General features: G+C 41.6%; 1 protein-coding gene and 1 pseudogene across 1 annotated transcript in view; both read right to left on the bottom strand.

The window, feature by feature from the left end:
* Nucleotides 1-16318, bottom strand: part of Ptp69D (Protein tyrosine phosphatase 69D) — a 34767-nt gene that overhangs the window by 7690 nt on the left and 10759 nt on the right. Inside the window, exons 4-23 of the mRNA XM_076130861.1 lie at nt 15507-16255; nt 13813-13992; nt 13308-13414; nt 12606-12780; nt 12114-12193; nt 11492-11629; nt 10676-10945; nt 10087-10217; nt 9595-9701; nt 9121-9248; nt 8399-8540; nt 7674-7850; nt 6045-6253; nt 5347-5450; nt 4826-4977; nt 4168-4359; nt 1958-2107; nt 1301-1478; nt 848-963; nt 356-487 (exon numbers count right to left, since the gene is read on the bottom strand). Of these exons, the coding sequence (XP_075986976.1) occupies nt 356-487; nt 848-963; nt 1301-1478; nt 1958-2107; nt 4168-4359; nt 4826-4977; nt 5347-5450; nt 6045-6253; nt 7674-7850; nt 8399-8540; nt 9121-9248; nt 9595-9701; nt 10087-10217; nt 10676-10945; nt 11492-11629; nt 12114-12193; nt 12606-12780; nt 13308-13414; nt 13813-13992; nt 15507-16255 (3617 nt within the window). The remainder of the gene's footprint in view (nt 1-355; nt 488-847; nt 964-1300; nt 1479-1957; nt 2108-4167; nt 4360-4825; nt 4978-5346; nt 5451-6044; nt 6254-7673; nt 7851-8398; nt 8541-9120; nt 9249-9594; nt 9702-10086; nt 10218-10675; nt 10946-11491; nt 11630-12113; nt 12194-12605; nt 12781-13307; nt 13415-13812; nt 13993-15506; nt 16256-16318) is intronic.
* Nucleotides 3969-4154, bottom strand: LOC142983796 (tyrosine-protein phosphatase non-receptor type 9 pseudogene; annotated as a pseudogene).

Here is a 16318-nt window from a genome sequence, read left to right as displayed (position 1 = left end):
TACACATAAAAATATGATAAGTCTCCTGCATGAAGTTGATAACAACGCAACGTCGTTTAAATTTGGTAACTGATGTCTGATACTATTTTATACTTAACTCCAGAATCTGATCTTACGAACTTAACTTCAAATCATCGAAAAAGTTTATTCTACCATGAATCAGCTGATCTATATTCATACACGTGTTTATATTTGTAAAAGTTTCCGCAACACAAGACCAATTCTTAATGCGGGAGTTGTCTTTTCAAATATACAATAGGCGGGTACTTTGTGTGTAAGGTGAAGTTACCAATTTACTAAACTTTAGATCTAGAAACTCAGTTCTTAGAACAGATAAATGTTGTTAGTATGTTACCTTATCATTAGTGACTCTGAACTGCCGCCTCGTGTAATACGGACACGACTCGCTCTCCTGATACTCGACCGAGATGTGCTCGTAAGCCACCGTGCCGTCGTCCCAGTACCGCGGACATTTGCCGTCACCCAACTATGAACAAAACATAGTAATTGAAATAAAACAACAAATTCACAATGAAGCCAAGGTCTCCCTGACGCAATGGTGAAGGTGGTCCCCACGCCACTAACATTGCGTCGGGACGTTGTGAGTTCGATTCTCACAGGGAGCAATATTTGTGCGATCCACAAATCATCAATCGAGTCTGGTTGTACTTTGCGTCCGTTGTTTGAATGTTGGTAAAAGTGCAGGTTTTATTGATATGCAGTGGAAATGATATAAGTTGCGAGTATCCTATTCCATATTGTTTTCACAGCAAAATACAAAAGACAATAAAAGTAGAAGTAAATGAAGCATATACTGTTACACTATGACTAAAACAAAACATCTTACCTCACTAAGCATGACGATGGTGGTGACATTATGTTCTGATACCATCCGCCAGAAGTCCATGATCGTGTTCGGTAGCGGATCTTGTGTGATTATGAAGCTCTCCGAATTGTCGTACGCTGCAAACAATAATAAAGTATGACATAAATATAGACGGTAATGTACAATCGTAAACATTATTGAAATAAAGCAAGAAAACTTCCCGAATATTTTACTCACACCTTGAAAGTGACTCTTATTGCAGTAAAAGCTACTTATTTTAGTAAACGGAACTGCTATTTTCTTTTACAATAATACTGATTTTCAACAGCTAAATATCAATATCAAATATGACTAACTAGTAACTAATTCACAGTATAAAGTGTATTCTTAAGAAAAGTCAAGTTATGTATTACAACTTACAACGTGTGAACGCACATCAGAACTCCTGAGAAAATAATACAAAAGAATTGTTACCTTCAATAAAGGACGCATTGATATAAGTAGAGTAGTCCCTGCCGGGCAGCGGGGTCAGTATGACACGGTTGCGGTCATACGGCAGACTTTCCGGGCTTCTATTCCGTGCGCGTAGCTCTTCACCCGCGCCCCCGCCCATCGACTTGAGCGGCTCGGCCACTGGACTGTTCACCATTTTCTGGAAAAAAAGAAGGTAACATTATAAAACTGATTACCACACATGAACCATGTATGAACATGTGTACCGCCTTTTTATCCAATACATTTGATAGTCTTCTGCGTCAGGTACAGTTTGCAGGTTCAAATATCTTTATGACTTCAGACCGATAAGAACTATTTGTTAACTACATCACTAGACCGTATTGATCGTTAGTTGGTACACTGATAAACATCATGGTAGTGAGTGGTAAGTGTATAGGGTTATATCCTTCAATGGAATATATGGGTCAATTGAAAGAGATACGTGCAAAAAATGCACTTTGTAGAATTAGAGCACTTAATAAATTGCCGGACTACAACGTGAGTTAATTGTCTTCTATGGAAGATTGTTTTATACTCCCATGTTTTGGCTGTTCTTTCGGTGTTAAGACCTTAAGTCTCATCTTATAAGGCATGACTACAAATGCTAGATGGTTTAGATAATAATATGTTGGTCACCTCGAACTCGAACTCCATGAGGCACTTGTCGGCCCCCTCGGGCGTGTTGCGCAGGCGGTCCACGGCGGGCTTGAGGCGCGACGCGCTGATCTCCGTGTCCCCGTGGTGCGCGTACTCCACCAGCGCGCGGTACACGAACACGTACTGCTTCTGTGTACGCATAACACAACATTTGTCAATATACTGTGCTGGTTGGAATTGATTACAAAGATTAGAGATAAGTTGCGCTCACCGGTCGGTTAACGATCTGTGGGTTAAGCAACCGTTGGCGCGGTCATTCCATAGATGGGTGACCGCATAGTGGTATTTCAACTGGGCGTCTCCGTGCTTCGGAGGGCACGTAAAAGTCGGTCCTTGTCGATTAAGATAACAGTCGTTAAGCTACGTCGAAGGCCTTCGGGCGGCTTGAACAACTTTGACACTAGCTTGACCACTAACCATAAGACAACAACAAGAACAAGTCGTGCTATTCCTGTAATTATAACTAGAAGATGGACTAGTTGATAATAGTCTGAAATAGCGTTTAGATACAGGCCTATGAGATTGAACTGTCGCATGCAGCGGTTAAGGGTTACATTGACTTCTAAATGAAAAAAAAAATCTTAAACTATGCATTACAATATCAACTGTGCTTGGCTACCTATTCTTCAGTGCTGTAACGAACACATTTACCCCCTTGCTGTAGCCTTCTAACATTCATTCAGAGCAGTCGTGCTGTCGTAGGTCATACCTGTGACTGCACGAGGAAGTTCCTCTGGCGGCGCAGCTCGGCCACGGTGTTGAAGACGGCCACGTGGCCCGTGGCGCGCAGCTGCTCCAGCAGGCAGTCCAGCGCCACCAGCGTGCCCGTGCGCCCCACGCCGGCCGAGCAGTGCACCACCACGGGCCGCCCCACCATGTTGTTGTAGGTCATACCTGTGACTGCACGAGGAAGTTCCTCTGGCGGCGCAGCTCGGCCACGGTGTTGAAGACGGCCACGTGGCCCGTGGCGCGCAGCTGCTCCAGCAGGCAGTCCAGCGCCACCAGCGTGCCCGTGCGCCCCACGCCGGCCGAGCAGTGCACCACCACGGGCCGCCCCACCATGTTGTTGTAGGTCATACCTGTGACTGCACGAGGAAGTTCCTCTGGCGGCGCAGCTCGGCCACGGTGTTGAAGACGGCCACGTGGCCCGTGGCGCGCAGCTGCTCCAGCAGGCAGTCCAGCGCCACCAGCGTGCCCGTGCGCCCCACGCCGGCCGAGCAGTGCACCACCACGGGCCGCCCCACCATGTTGTTGTAGGTCATACCTGTGACTGCACGAGGAAGTTCCTCTGGCGGCGCAGCTCGGCCACGGTGTTGAAGACGGCCACGTGGCCCGTGGCGCGCAGCTGCTCCAGCAGGCAGTCCAGCGCCACCAGCGTGCCCGTGCGCCCCACGCCGGCCGAGCAGTGCACCACCACGGGCCGCCCCACCATGTTGTTGTAGGTCATACCTGTGACTGCACGAGGAAGTTCCTCTGGCGGCGCAGCTCGGCCACGGTGTTGAAGACGGCCACGTGGCCCGTGGCGCGCAGCTGCTCCAGCAGGCAGTCCAGCGCCACCAGCGTGCCCGTGCGCCCCACGCCGGCCGAGCAGTGCACCACCACGGGCCGCCCCACCATGTTGTTGTAGGTCATACCTGTGACTGCACGAGGAAGTTCCTCTGGCGGCGCAGCTCGGCCACGGTGTTGAAGACGGCCACGTGGCCCGTGGCGCGCAGCTGCTCCAGCAGGCAGTCCAGCGCCACCAGCGTGCCCGTGCGCCCCACGCCGGCCGAGCAGTGCACCACCACGGGCCGCCCCACCATGTTGTTGTAGGTCATACCTGTGACTGCACGAGGAAGTTCCTCTGGCGGCGCAGCTCGGCCACGGTGTTGAAGACGGCCACGTGGCCCGTGGCGCGCAGCTGCTCCAGCAGGCAGTCCAGCGCCACCAGCGTGCCCGTGCGCCCCACGCCGGCCGAGCAGTGCACCACCACGGGCCGCCCCACCATGTTGTTGTAGGTCATACCTGTGACTGCACGAGGAAGTTCCTCTGGCGGCGCAGCTCGGCCACGGTGTTGAAGACGGCCACGTGGCCCGTGGCGCGCAGCTGCTCCAGCAGGCAGTCCAGCGCCACCAGCGTGCCCGTGCGCCCCACGCCGGCCGAGCAGTGCACCACCACGGGCCGCCCCACCATGTTGTTGTAGGTCATACCTGTGACTGCACGAGGAAGTTCCTCTGGCGGCGCAGCTCGGCCACGGTGTTGAAGACGGCCACGTGGCCCGTGGCGCGCAGCTGCTCCAGCAGGCAGTCCAGCGCCACCAGCGTGCCCGTGCGCCCCACGCCGGCCGAGCAGTGCACCACCACGGGCCGCCCCACCATGTTGGACCACGCCTCGTTCACCCTCTGTACACATAACAAACAATGTAAGTAGATGACAATCTCTGGTGATGAAGAAAGAACCTTGAAGAAAAATTAGAAATCGATAATTTCAGATTTTTCGACTTGCAGACAGAAAACTGTCTATCCGCCAATATCGTCCTTTGAAATGAGGAACCGTCGACATGTCACCGCCAATCCACGGGCACATTGTGACTTGGTGACAATAGTGGGTAGACGATTTTATTATAACCAAAACTCTGGGTTACTTTTGAACATTTTTACAAATACCAACATAGCAAAACATTTCTTGACGACTGTAACTGAACAATTAAAATAGGTTGCTAAATCTTAAATTCCTATTCTACTTTCCTGCTGTCTTGTAGCAGTGTGACTGATTTTATTTCGAGAACCGATAGGAAAAAATACATTTTACTATCTAGTCTTCAAGTTTACCAATACTAATGTCTGCTATACAAGCCAGTATACTGACCTTGATAAACTTAAGTATGGAGTGTGGATGCTCCGGCGCGGCGAAGTCCTTCCACATGAGGAAGTGGTACTGGCGCACGATGCGAGTGTCCGCGCTGTCCTTCACCTCGCGAGGGGATGTGGGCGCGCTACACTCTGAACCGTCTTTTACATCTGCAAATATGGAAAATACTTTAATGCATTTATAATTCATATAAGGTCGCCACACCGCTACCACTGCGTCGGGAGGTCGTGGATTCGATTCCCACGCGGAACAATTATTTGTGCGATCCATAAATAGTTGTTTCGGGTTTGGTTGAATTTTGTGTCTGTTATTTGTATACGTCCCCGCGAGATATGAGCAATTCTTCTTCGAAATTTGTATCATTTAAAGCAATTGGCTAGACCAAATATTGTTACATTAAAAGAAGATTATTTAAGCCGTACTAATAAATGAGTAATAATCCATTGTAAAAGTTTTTATGATGAGGGATAAATTGTAGCGTATGGTTTAATGGTTGAATAATATTATAAAGTACAAACCTCCGTTCCTCTTAGCGATTCCATTGTTTTCAACAATCGGCTGTCCATCAGAATTGGTGGCCTGTTTCGAAATCTTTAACTCGCGCACTATGTAGTCGGAATATCTGAAATATTGTTTTCATAGTTACTGATAAATGTTCATGATTATGAAGTTAAAGACAAAATTAAAAGTCAAATACAAAATTCTTTATTTCAGAAAATAAATATATATAAAATGAAAACAAATATAAAACGAATATACAGGGATGTATAAAAAAGGATATTATGACAGCTGTGCAGAAAATATAAATGGAATAAAATGAAAAAAAAAACGCATTTAAACAATTTTATATTATTACTTATTTAAATCTTTCTTTTAACTGTTAAAGTAGGAACTTAGTTATACGTAATGCCTAGAACTGGGTAGTTGCTGGGTTAACGAAAAATTATTAAACTCGTACTCGTAAAAGGTTCATCTAAAATGCTCAGGCTATGTAGCTTTTTTCGTAAATAATGTTGAAATTGTAATTATTACAGACTGAAACCTTTTATAACCACCACTCATTTGATATCAATGAAAATCTGCAATAGTGACGTCACTACGTCGTATTTCTATACTAAAATGTGTTTTTGACATTTCATAAAGAGTAGCTGATTTGACTGGTAGGCAACCACCGTACTGTCTAAAGACAACAGTTATTCAACAAGAATCTACATACCTTTTCTCTCCAGTATGATGCACAGTAATACTGCCAAAGGTCCTGGCCCCTCGCTCCTCAGGCCAGTACTTCGAGCACTTCACCTTGGAGTACTCCTCAAGGTTGGTCAGCATCACGATCAGCTCGAGACCGTGTTCCCATATCATGCGCCAGAAATCATTAACTGTTGTGTCCGTCGGGCCTTGGGCACAGATGAATTGTTTGCGCTCCTAGAAAGTTTAATAATATAATAAGAAATATTCTGAAATTTTCGAAATTAACATAGTAGTCGGGATCTGGACTGGATCTGACTGCTGTAAGACGAGGTTACTTATGTGTTTTTTTTACATTTTTTTTTGGGATTTAATCTGAGCCAAAGTAAAGTCTAAACTAGTGAATTGAACATCGTTAAGCTGAAATTTGTATCATATGAAAGTAAATATTGAAATGGTTCAAGTTACTAGGGTATGATAAACTATTGTCTACTGGGACACAAAGGAAGACGCACATTTAGAATTAGAGTAAATAAAATGCAAATATAAAGAATAGGAGAAGCGAAAAATAGTAGATTCCACACATTTATTGCATTAAGTAACATGAAGCTATGCTATTGTCAATGAAATAACATCTTTGTTTGCCTTATTAATTAATTTCATTACTTTTGTTCAATATTTAGCTATACCGTTTATTTATTTTTTTTATTCTAGTTACATTACATTTAGGGACTTTTAGCTATACCGTTGAATATTTAAGTGAAAGACGAATCTTTAAAGTCTAATTTTTTATAGACTCAGGCCACCGCTAGACCGCTGTGAGCGGACGTTAACGCTTGCCACGCAACGCACACGCTACCATAAATAATAAGGTCTCCATCAATAAAATATTTTTTTTAAATTGGGTATTTGACTGCCAGTAAAATCAGCTTCTCTTTATTAAATGTCAAAAACACATTTTAGTATAGAAATACGGTATAGTGACGTCACAGTTTCGTATTACTATGTGGAATCTACGTATACAAGTAGTTCATGCATCGCAGTACCTGATTAGGCTCCGAGGGGTCCTGAGTAAGCGAAGGACAGAAGACGAACACGTTAGTCTCACGCTCACACGATAGGAAGTTAGGAAAGCTAACTAACAGGCCAACTATAATACTAACTATTTAATAACTAATCTACTAAAGTGACCTTATGAACTAAGAAAGTCTCATGAAGTATTTAATTTAACACTATTTAGGTAAATAAATTAAAGACTAGCCTTCTTATTCATAAAGACAGCATAAACCTATTTAAGTCAAAATACTATATACTGCAATATGTTTTGGCTTTTTCATTTTGCTAAAGAGTGAAAGAAACAAAACTATTTAGAAGACTTTTATAACTTCAAATATTTTTATGAATAAGAGAGTAAATTCTGAAAATTTTCAGAAATTGGGCTAATCAGGACTATAATCTCATTATAGGAGTCGGTTTAAAAATGTATGTAAAAGTATCTGAATTAATGTGTAAACATAAAGAAATAGTATCTTTTGTAATTGCCGTTCTTTTGTATAAATAACTAACAGCAATTTTATATTTGACCTTGACTTCTTCAAATATGACCTTGACCTTTCTGCAATGACCTCTAACTACAATACAAATAAGCTCCACTAACCTGATAACCCATCACATAATTCGCGTTGATATAATCCGATCCGGTTATACTGTCAATCTGTGACAACTTCACCCGGGTCTGATCATACGCCTTGATATCCGGGTAACGGTTCTTCGGTTGATTCTCCCGTGCTTCCGAAGCGTGCGTAGTTCGATCCGGGAAGCATTCGGGCAGCATCTGCAACAACTTAAGTGTGGGACTACCGTTTGAGAAACATCGAATGAAGGTGAGGCAAAATAAGTTGAATAAAAATTAAATTGTGAGTAATGATGATGAGTCTAATATAATATAACATCAATCTTACAATTATATACTAACATACTTTATGGACACATATAAAAACACATATTTTAATGTAAGATATTCTTAGTTACACAATAAATTACAACGATCAATAAATGATTTCGTTTAAAATGCTCTCGGGAGCCTAAACTGCAATTACTACTCCCTAACTCTGAATTAACTTATAGTTTCAGTTTGGGATTCGAACCCAAGACCTCTGCGTATTCGTGTGTGCTACAGATATGCCGTAAAGATAGACATACGTCCACTCTCTTGATGATCTCATGATTTTACTTGTCTAATACACACGCAATGTAAGCTTTGAACACCATCTGAACTTATAAAATCACATAACTACACTAAATAAGGACTTTTTTACGATAAACTTCTAACATATATTCACGCACAAATAAGACAATATAAAGTACTTCAAAGATACTTACTTCAAATTCCTTCTGGAAGCCGTAGTCGGAGTCTACTTGTCGCTGCGCGTAGGCTTGTGGTAGGCCTTCCTTCGGTATGGGCGGTATGTCGGGCGGCACTACCGAGACGAGCGGTTGTCGACCGCGGATACTGTCCCAGTATCTGAACAAAGAAATGATAATAATTAATATTTTTGTTTGAGAATAAGAAGTCTATACAGTTGACTATCTAAAGCATCTAATAAACAACCAAATATTAGTTTAATTTATTTCCTTTTTTTATTGTGGTTCAAGTCAATTTCAAAAGCTAATGCTTGTAGGGTGGCCAACAATACTATTATCGTAGCGTTATCCTACTATGCGCAAATAAAACTATGTTTTTCCAAAAAAAAAAATGACAATATAGCTGCAAGCTACTGCAAGGAAAACAAAAATTACAAAAACAAGGGACTTAGAAGAGGCTAAAATTTTAAAATACTTTGTTGTAAATAAGAAAAGACCCAGGAATGTAGTTCGAGGCTTTGTAATCACTAGTTTTACGGTGGTGGTTTGGCATACACTGCCTAAATTTGGGCGGTGGGTGAACTGTCAGACTAGTGGGTCTTTTACAGTGGCAGTCCATGCGCTACCCGTTAAGGTAGGTCTTTTGAGTGGTCTTGGTAATTCACTAGTTTTGCGTATATATGGCAGTGTAGAGCCAGGCGCGGGGAGGTGGGGGCGGGAGGCTCGCCGGGGCGGGGTACCTCATGGCGGCACTGATAGGGTTGAGTTCGTACTGCGCGTGCGCCGGCATCTTGCGGGAGCGCCGCGTCTGCAGCACGCAGTACGCGATCATCAGCACCAGCACCACGCCCGCCACGCCGCACGTTATCTGACGGCAAACCACCACACAGTTAGCTATGATAAATAGTAGATGTATCAATAAGTAGGACTAGCCTATCTCTAAGTTTTTTAAATCGAAGAAAACTTACAGTACTGCATCTTGAAGAGTAGGTTTAAATTAATTGCTACTTCGCAAAAAAAATTACATGAATTTTGTCTTACAAAACAAGACCATGATGCAGAGAATCTGTGTTTTCCTCTTTTATAATACTTAACAAAAATACGTAATTTCTGATTGACATATATAATTTATACGCTGGACGGTACAAAAAGCGAAAAAGAGACTAGACTAGGTATCTCGTCACGAAACCTTTCAAGCAATAGATGTAATATACCTGTAGAGCAATTTCCAAAGCGCTGGACTGGACAGGCACGGGTGGACTAGCTGCTGGCATCAATAGCGACGTATAGTCACTGTATCTCGGCTCTGGCTCTGCTTCACCTGAAAGCAATATAACGGGTTTAGCTTCAACAATAACCTTGCTCTATTTACTGTACTTTGGAGGAGGAAAACTGTCTTTCTGAGTTTAGGACATTATTTCAATAATAACAATACTTTGTTTAATCATCATATAGTTAGTCGTAGGCTTAGTGTCAAAGTTGTTCAAGCCACCTAAAGGCTTTTGACATTGCTTACTGCGACTTATAACGCGCCCCCCAAAGCACGAAGACGCTTAGTTCAAATCAAGCAACCAATCATCTAAAGAACGACTGCGCCAAGGTTTTTTAAACCACTGTCAAAACTAGTTACTAAATGTATGAAAACTAATATTAACAGTTAGAAAAATGGCTGTCAGTATAATCTATGGTAGTCTTTTGTTACTTACTGAAAAGCTCAACAAATAGCGTGTAGTTAGAGTTAGGGTCCAGGGGTCCGTCGCGTACTTCGACATAGTCTCGAGTGTCCTCCGGCTTGTCCAACATGGTGCGGTCGAGGGCAAACCCACTGTAGCGGTCACTGTTAACAAAAAATAGGCAATGATTAATAACGGCAACGACTTCGTCATCAAATGTGGTGTTTATGAAAGCCACACATACACTAGGCTTCTCAAAAGAAAACAAATGTTCTAGGAAATATTATGTTGCTATCGACATCAGGTAAAGTGCTAGCTTGCAGGACTTCACCCGACTCCCCATTCCGCTCATCGCTAGGATTTTTTTCCCTAGCGTATCCCATTGACTTACTGTACAGCAAGATAATCAAATCGGTTTTGTGATCACACCCTTTTATTGGGAGCGGAGAGGTCGCTTATGTATTAGACCAGTTTTTGAGAACTCTTAATAAGGTAGTTAAGTACATTTGCTTGACAAAAAATCTGAAATAAATGTTTGGTGCGGGATTTTAGCCCAAGACCTCTGCGCGGCAGTCGCATACGCTACTGACCGCACCAAAGAGACAGACAAAATGTAACATACTCATCAGTAGCATCTCGTCTCTCCCTATTCAGCGGCACGGCTTCATCCGGGTCCTCGGTGCCATCTTCTTCGTCAGCAGCCAGCAGGTTTTCGTTGGGCGGCGTGGCGGCGCTCGTGGTGTGAACTACAGGCGGCGGGGGCGGAGGCCGGGGCTTCGGCCTCTTCAGGCAACGGCTACGGCACTCACTCTTCGATAACTTGGGCTCCGTCACGTTGAATTGTACTTTACCGTCGCCCAGTATCAGTTCCGAGTCGCGTGGGAAGTTTTCACTGTTAAATTATATTTTGAGTAAGACTGTTGAACTTATTGTACAATAAAAATGATTCGGTGTTAAATATCGATATATATATATAATATAATAATAATAACAATAATCCATACTTTTTATTTCGATATTTCCCTATAATTCTAGATGGTGTATTCATTCCCATATTCTAACGTATAATAACATGAAATGCAAAAGTTAAAAAGTTACGAGTGCTCGCAGCTAAAAAAAAATTTTGTTATATGAATGAAGACTAATTATTATTAGTAACGACGATGCCTAGCAAAAAGGTTGCGTTGCCGATTTCAAGTGTTGAAGTGCAACACTTGTAACAGGCTGACCTGTATGCCTGGTCCAGACAAGTGTGTAGTTAAAGTTTTATGTAACACTCACAGCGCCGTCCACACGTCGAATTCACGTTACATTATACGGTGATTTACATTACACGTTACACTCGTCTGGACCCGACTTAAGGATCATATCATGGCATTCTTTTATCTTTCTCTACCCATTTGGAAAAATAGGCGTTATTTTATATATGAAGACTTACTTAGAGAATATATCAGCTATGTATGCGACAGATTCCTGTGTTTTGTGTGCTTCTTCGTAGCTGACCACGTTGAAGTCTGAGGGCGACTGTTGTAGTGACTTCCAGTCCGCGTTGGGAGCCAGACGGACCATGTACACCCTGAAACAAAGATTAAATAACTTTATAGTTTCTAATGTTTTATACGAATATTACACATTTGAACTAACCCTCTCATTCATATACACACTATAAACCTAGTTTAGTTAAAAAGCTACTATATTATGTTTTCTCTTTTTTATTTCGCAAAGGAGTGAAAGAAACAAAACACTTTATAAGCCTTCCATAACTTCATATATTTTTATGAAGAAGAGGGTAAGCGTTTAATTTCGAAATTTAAATCACTAATTATAGGTAAATGTAAAACTTTTGCGTATTATTCGCGTTGAACTCCATTTTCTATGACATGCTTCCGCCCGCTGCCTCGTCCGCGTGGAAGGGCAGTATATTCAGGGGTAAAGTAAACTGTTTCTCTGCTAAATTCCACCAAATCTATTACGTACTTTTTTGTGTCGATATCACATAATCATTAACAATCCTCACAAACTTTCCCATTTAGATAGAATTTAATAATGTAAAGGTATACCTGTAACAACAAATAGGTCCATTCCTTTCGGATATCCTCGGTAAATACATCTTGAACATGTATTTGTCGCCTTCCAATATCTGAAAAGAAATAAAGCACATACATACATAATATCGCGCCTGTTATAGCTGAAGGTGGACGCAGTGATGTATGAAACAGAACCGCATTGTACCATTTACAATGTGGTGGAAGGTTATAATATATGTCCCTCAAAGGAAGCGAACCTAGTGCCACTATCTGATGCAAAGAATATTTTTTAGCCCTGTGAAGATCCCTATTACTGGTTAAAGGCCCCTATTCCCTTCAAAATTCCCGATTTTGTGTGATTGATCCCCACGCTAGTCCTACGAAGGCGGTGATATCTACGAGCCATTTATGTCGTGGTCAGCCGGTACATATTTCAGAGTCCGTCCCTAGGGATCATTCGTCTTTTCAGTGTAAAATGTACTACAAGTAAAATATACATGTATTAAACTATCAATTCAGCAATACCTTTCTCCACCGCGGTCTGGGCGGTGTATCCGGGTGAGTAGCGTTAGTCCGACAGTGTACGACCGCCTCGTCCCCGCGGCGCCGCGTGCGGGTCATGGCGTTCACTCGCACGGTGTATAGCGTGTTCGGTGCCAGGTCGGTCACACGCACTGCTATCTTTGACGTGCCTGTAACACTGTAGACAAAGGACACGGTATAAATGAAAAGTCTCGAAAGGAGTTATAAAGGGTTTTCAAAGGAAATATAAGACTGCGGTTCCACGGCTAAAATAATATCTAGCCCTTAGAACGGGCCCGGGCCCCGAATAGAGGTAAACCTGAGCGTGAATGGTTCTTGTTGACAATTTGCGACGGCACACGTTCAACTACGATTTTAAGATTCTCAGTTATCGGTCGTAGTATTAAAGTCTATGTTTCGTAGAACGACACAAGACTATTCTAAGATCCCAGATGCATGTTAATTTACCAACGGATTATGACAGTGCGGCAACAAATAGGCTGCTGCACAGCACAGCACACGCCGAATAACTTTGTACATCTTAGTATATGCGCGAGCCATTGCAAGGCAGTTAAAATAGCCAAAAACAAAAAAAATAATAGAGTGCGAATGGTGACGTAACAAAGACGACGGGTCCGGTGAGAGTAATATCAATGAGGAAAGAACATTTTAAATGCCTATACAATAAATACAAGGAAATAATACCTGACACTGTTAGAATCATTGGTCATGAACTTGGACAGCGGTCCCCAGGTCGCGACGTTCGAGTTCCCATTGCGGTCTATGTACGTCGCGTTACCGGTTATTTCCATCTGTAAACAAAGCAAATAATATAAATAAATTTAAACTTTTAAATATATTATTAGGCCTCGGTTTCTGATGTACATTTAGCGGTAGTTTATCAATTCAACAGCGTTTAAACTCATATAAAAAAAACGCTATTGAATAGATAAACTACCGCTAAATGTACTCAGAAACCGGCATAAGAGTATTTAACTTAGATAATCACGCCTGTTCTATCCGGAGATGTATGTAAAGGAAATACACCCATCTTTAGCCATTTACAATGTTAGTCTCATACAAAAGGGGGCGAGCCTATTGATGTATACTGGACCCGGACAGGTTAAAAAAAAGTTGTACGAAAGGGTCCTCAGTAAGTCAATTTGAACCTTATTGAGCAGTATTAAGAACTAAATTAAAATATACTCACAGAATATCCCTTAATCTCAGCATTAGGTGTGATAGGGGGGCTCCAAGTCAGATACAAATAGTCCACATCGCATGTAGCTGTCACATTGTCCGGCTTCCCGGGCACCCCGTCCAGGGTAGCGGCTTCCATCTCTTCGGACAACGGCCCGCATGTCTTTGTAAAGTCTGAGCACGCTTGCACCTGTTTACATAAAGTCGTTTTAGATTTCTTGAATGATCTAATAGCCTTTTCTCTACGGCGACTCAAAAGGGTCCAGACAACTATTGAACGTTAATTTGATGAACTCAAATGCTTGGTTCAAAAATGTATAAATTCAGGCAGAGCTCTTGCTTTATCGCCGCTATTAGGACTACTGAGAGGTAGTTACTACTGAGAATCACATGATGTAACATTTTACTTGTAACGGAACCATAAACCCAATTTTAGGCAGTGGTGGTAACAGTTAAAGGACAAAATTTGGAGCAATTCTTTATACATTTTTCGAGTGAGTATTTAAATTAAGGTTAGGATCCATCACCTATGTTTAGTACGCCTTATAATAAAATAATGATTAGGTTAAGTTACACATCGGGCGTCTTTCGAAATTAGTACGACTCAAGCAAACGTGTACGCACGTAAATATACGTACGAAAGTGCGTATATATGTTGGTAGGAATTAAAAGTCCTATTTCTGAAAAACAGTTAAATTAATGTGTCAAACTTATACGTTACGCCCGGTGTGTACACGCTATAAGTATCTACCTAGAATTATACATTTCATGCACATTTATAAGTACCATTAATACGAACTAGATTTTGTACAAATGCACATGCGTCATGCTTAATCCAAAAAGAACAAAACTAAATACATAATCCTGTAAACGACTAGGTTTAATTACCATTGTGACCAGCATAAAACATACTCATTTAAACTATTATACGAATAACTAACACACAATGTTTATATTGTAAATAAAGAACAATAGCCGTACTATACTGTTGAAAATGCGAATTTTTACAGCCACTTTATAGATTACCATAAAATTTTGCATGGAGGTAGGTGAAGATCAGATAAAAAAAAAACTTTTCATTAAAATTACAAGTCACTGAAGTCGGATAATTTGCTAAGTAATAACTCATTATTCCATAAAATAGGGTAAATTAAATAATAATTCGTCAAATATATTTTTAACTTTCCTTCTATTACACAGTTAACCTTTACTTAGCATAAAATTAAAATCGGACGGAAATTATTAACTTTTAATTTATCGCTTTTTGTTTTTATTTTTGCTCACGTTGATATAATAATTTCAGTGTCTGATTGAAAAAACACCTGTAAATGTAAACGTAAATATAACCTAAAAACAAATAATAACAAAATCTTTCGTTGTTTCATATGAATTACTGATTTGGGAATTTATTCCCAATCTGGGTAAGTATAGAATAAGTCTATCACTGGGTCGAACTAAATCATGCGTATTCAAATATCTGGTTAGCGCTTTTTATATTAATATTTCGGTGCAAATAAAAATAATAATATGTGCAACTTGCAAATAATAATACGCGAAAATAATGTGCTGTGCTGTATTAATTATTACCGGCAAAAAAATCATGGCAATTATAAAACTAAATAAAATAAAATTTAAAGCTACCAAAACCAAAATTAAACCATGCCACATGCCACTGCCATGCCATTTTCAAGCCACTGAAAATACCTGAAACACGTAAGTGCTGTGCGGCTGCAAGTTGCCGAACATGTACGGTAGATTACGGCTATCCCTCGAGTGACAGGTTTTAAACGTATTCTCCGTATCACCCTTCTTTCTAGCCGTCAGTTCGTAGTAGTGGATCAGATCAGCTATGTCATCGGGAGGCGGGGCCCAACCTATAGTCACTGAGGTCGCCGAAAAACCATTTATAGATATATTCGGTACAAATATAGGTTCCTTAGCCAACGTCGTCACATTAGCAGAAATACTCGGATTACTTTTACCGTACTCAGTTTCCACCGTCAATCTTACTACGTACGTCGTGTTGGGTTTTAAATTATCACGTGACATTACAATAGAAGTATTCTCTTGAGGTATTTTAGTCACGCTGTATTGAAAACCACCGTCGAGTGGCCGAAAAGCGAGCGTGTAGTTCAATATTTTTGAATTGTAAGGTTTGACTGTCCAGTTGACGTATAGTTGTGTTGTGTTGATCGCAATAACCCTGTCTATGGTTACTTGAGGAATGGCAACGACTAGTACCTCTACGATTCCTGATATATTAGTTCCTGTCACCGAATCTTCTGTTTCGCAGATGTACGTGCCGTTGTCATCATGAGATTGAATTGAGATGACGTAGGTACTCCTAACGTGCCTAAGGTCTAGTGGTGTCGGTTTTGGATCTACTCCTAATTGTGAGTCCTCTTCCGGTGTATTGCCTTTCTTTGACCATCTTACTTCACCAGGCTTGTATACTGAAAAAAATACATTTACTGTTAACTAAAAACCAATGGATCTTTCATAAGCGCTTTCATAAG

The sequence above is a fragment of the Anticarsia gemmatalis genome, chromosome 25 (genome assembly GCF_050436995.1).
Source record: "Anticarsia gemmatalis isolate Benzon Research Colony breed Stoneville strain chromosome 25, ilAntGemm2 primary, whole genome shotgun sequence".
In the NCBI taxonomy this organism is placed as follows: domain Eukaryota; kingdom Metazoa; phylum Arthropoda; class Insecta; order Lepidoptera; family Erebidae; genus Anticarsia; species Anticarsia gemmatalis.
The sequence above is the reverse complement of the archived record's forward strand: the minus strand, read 5'-3'. Positions and strand labels throughout refer to the sequence as shown.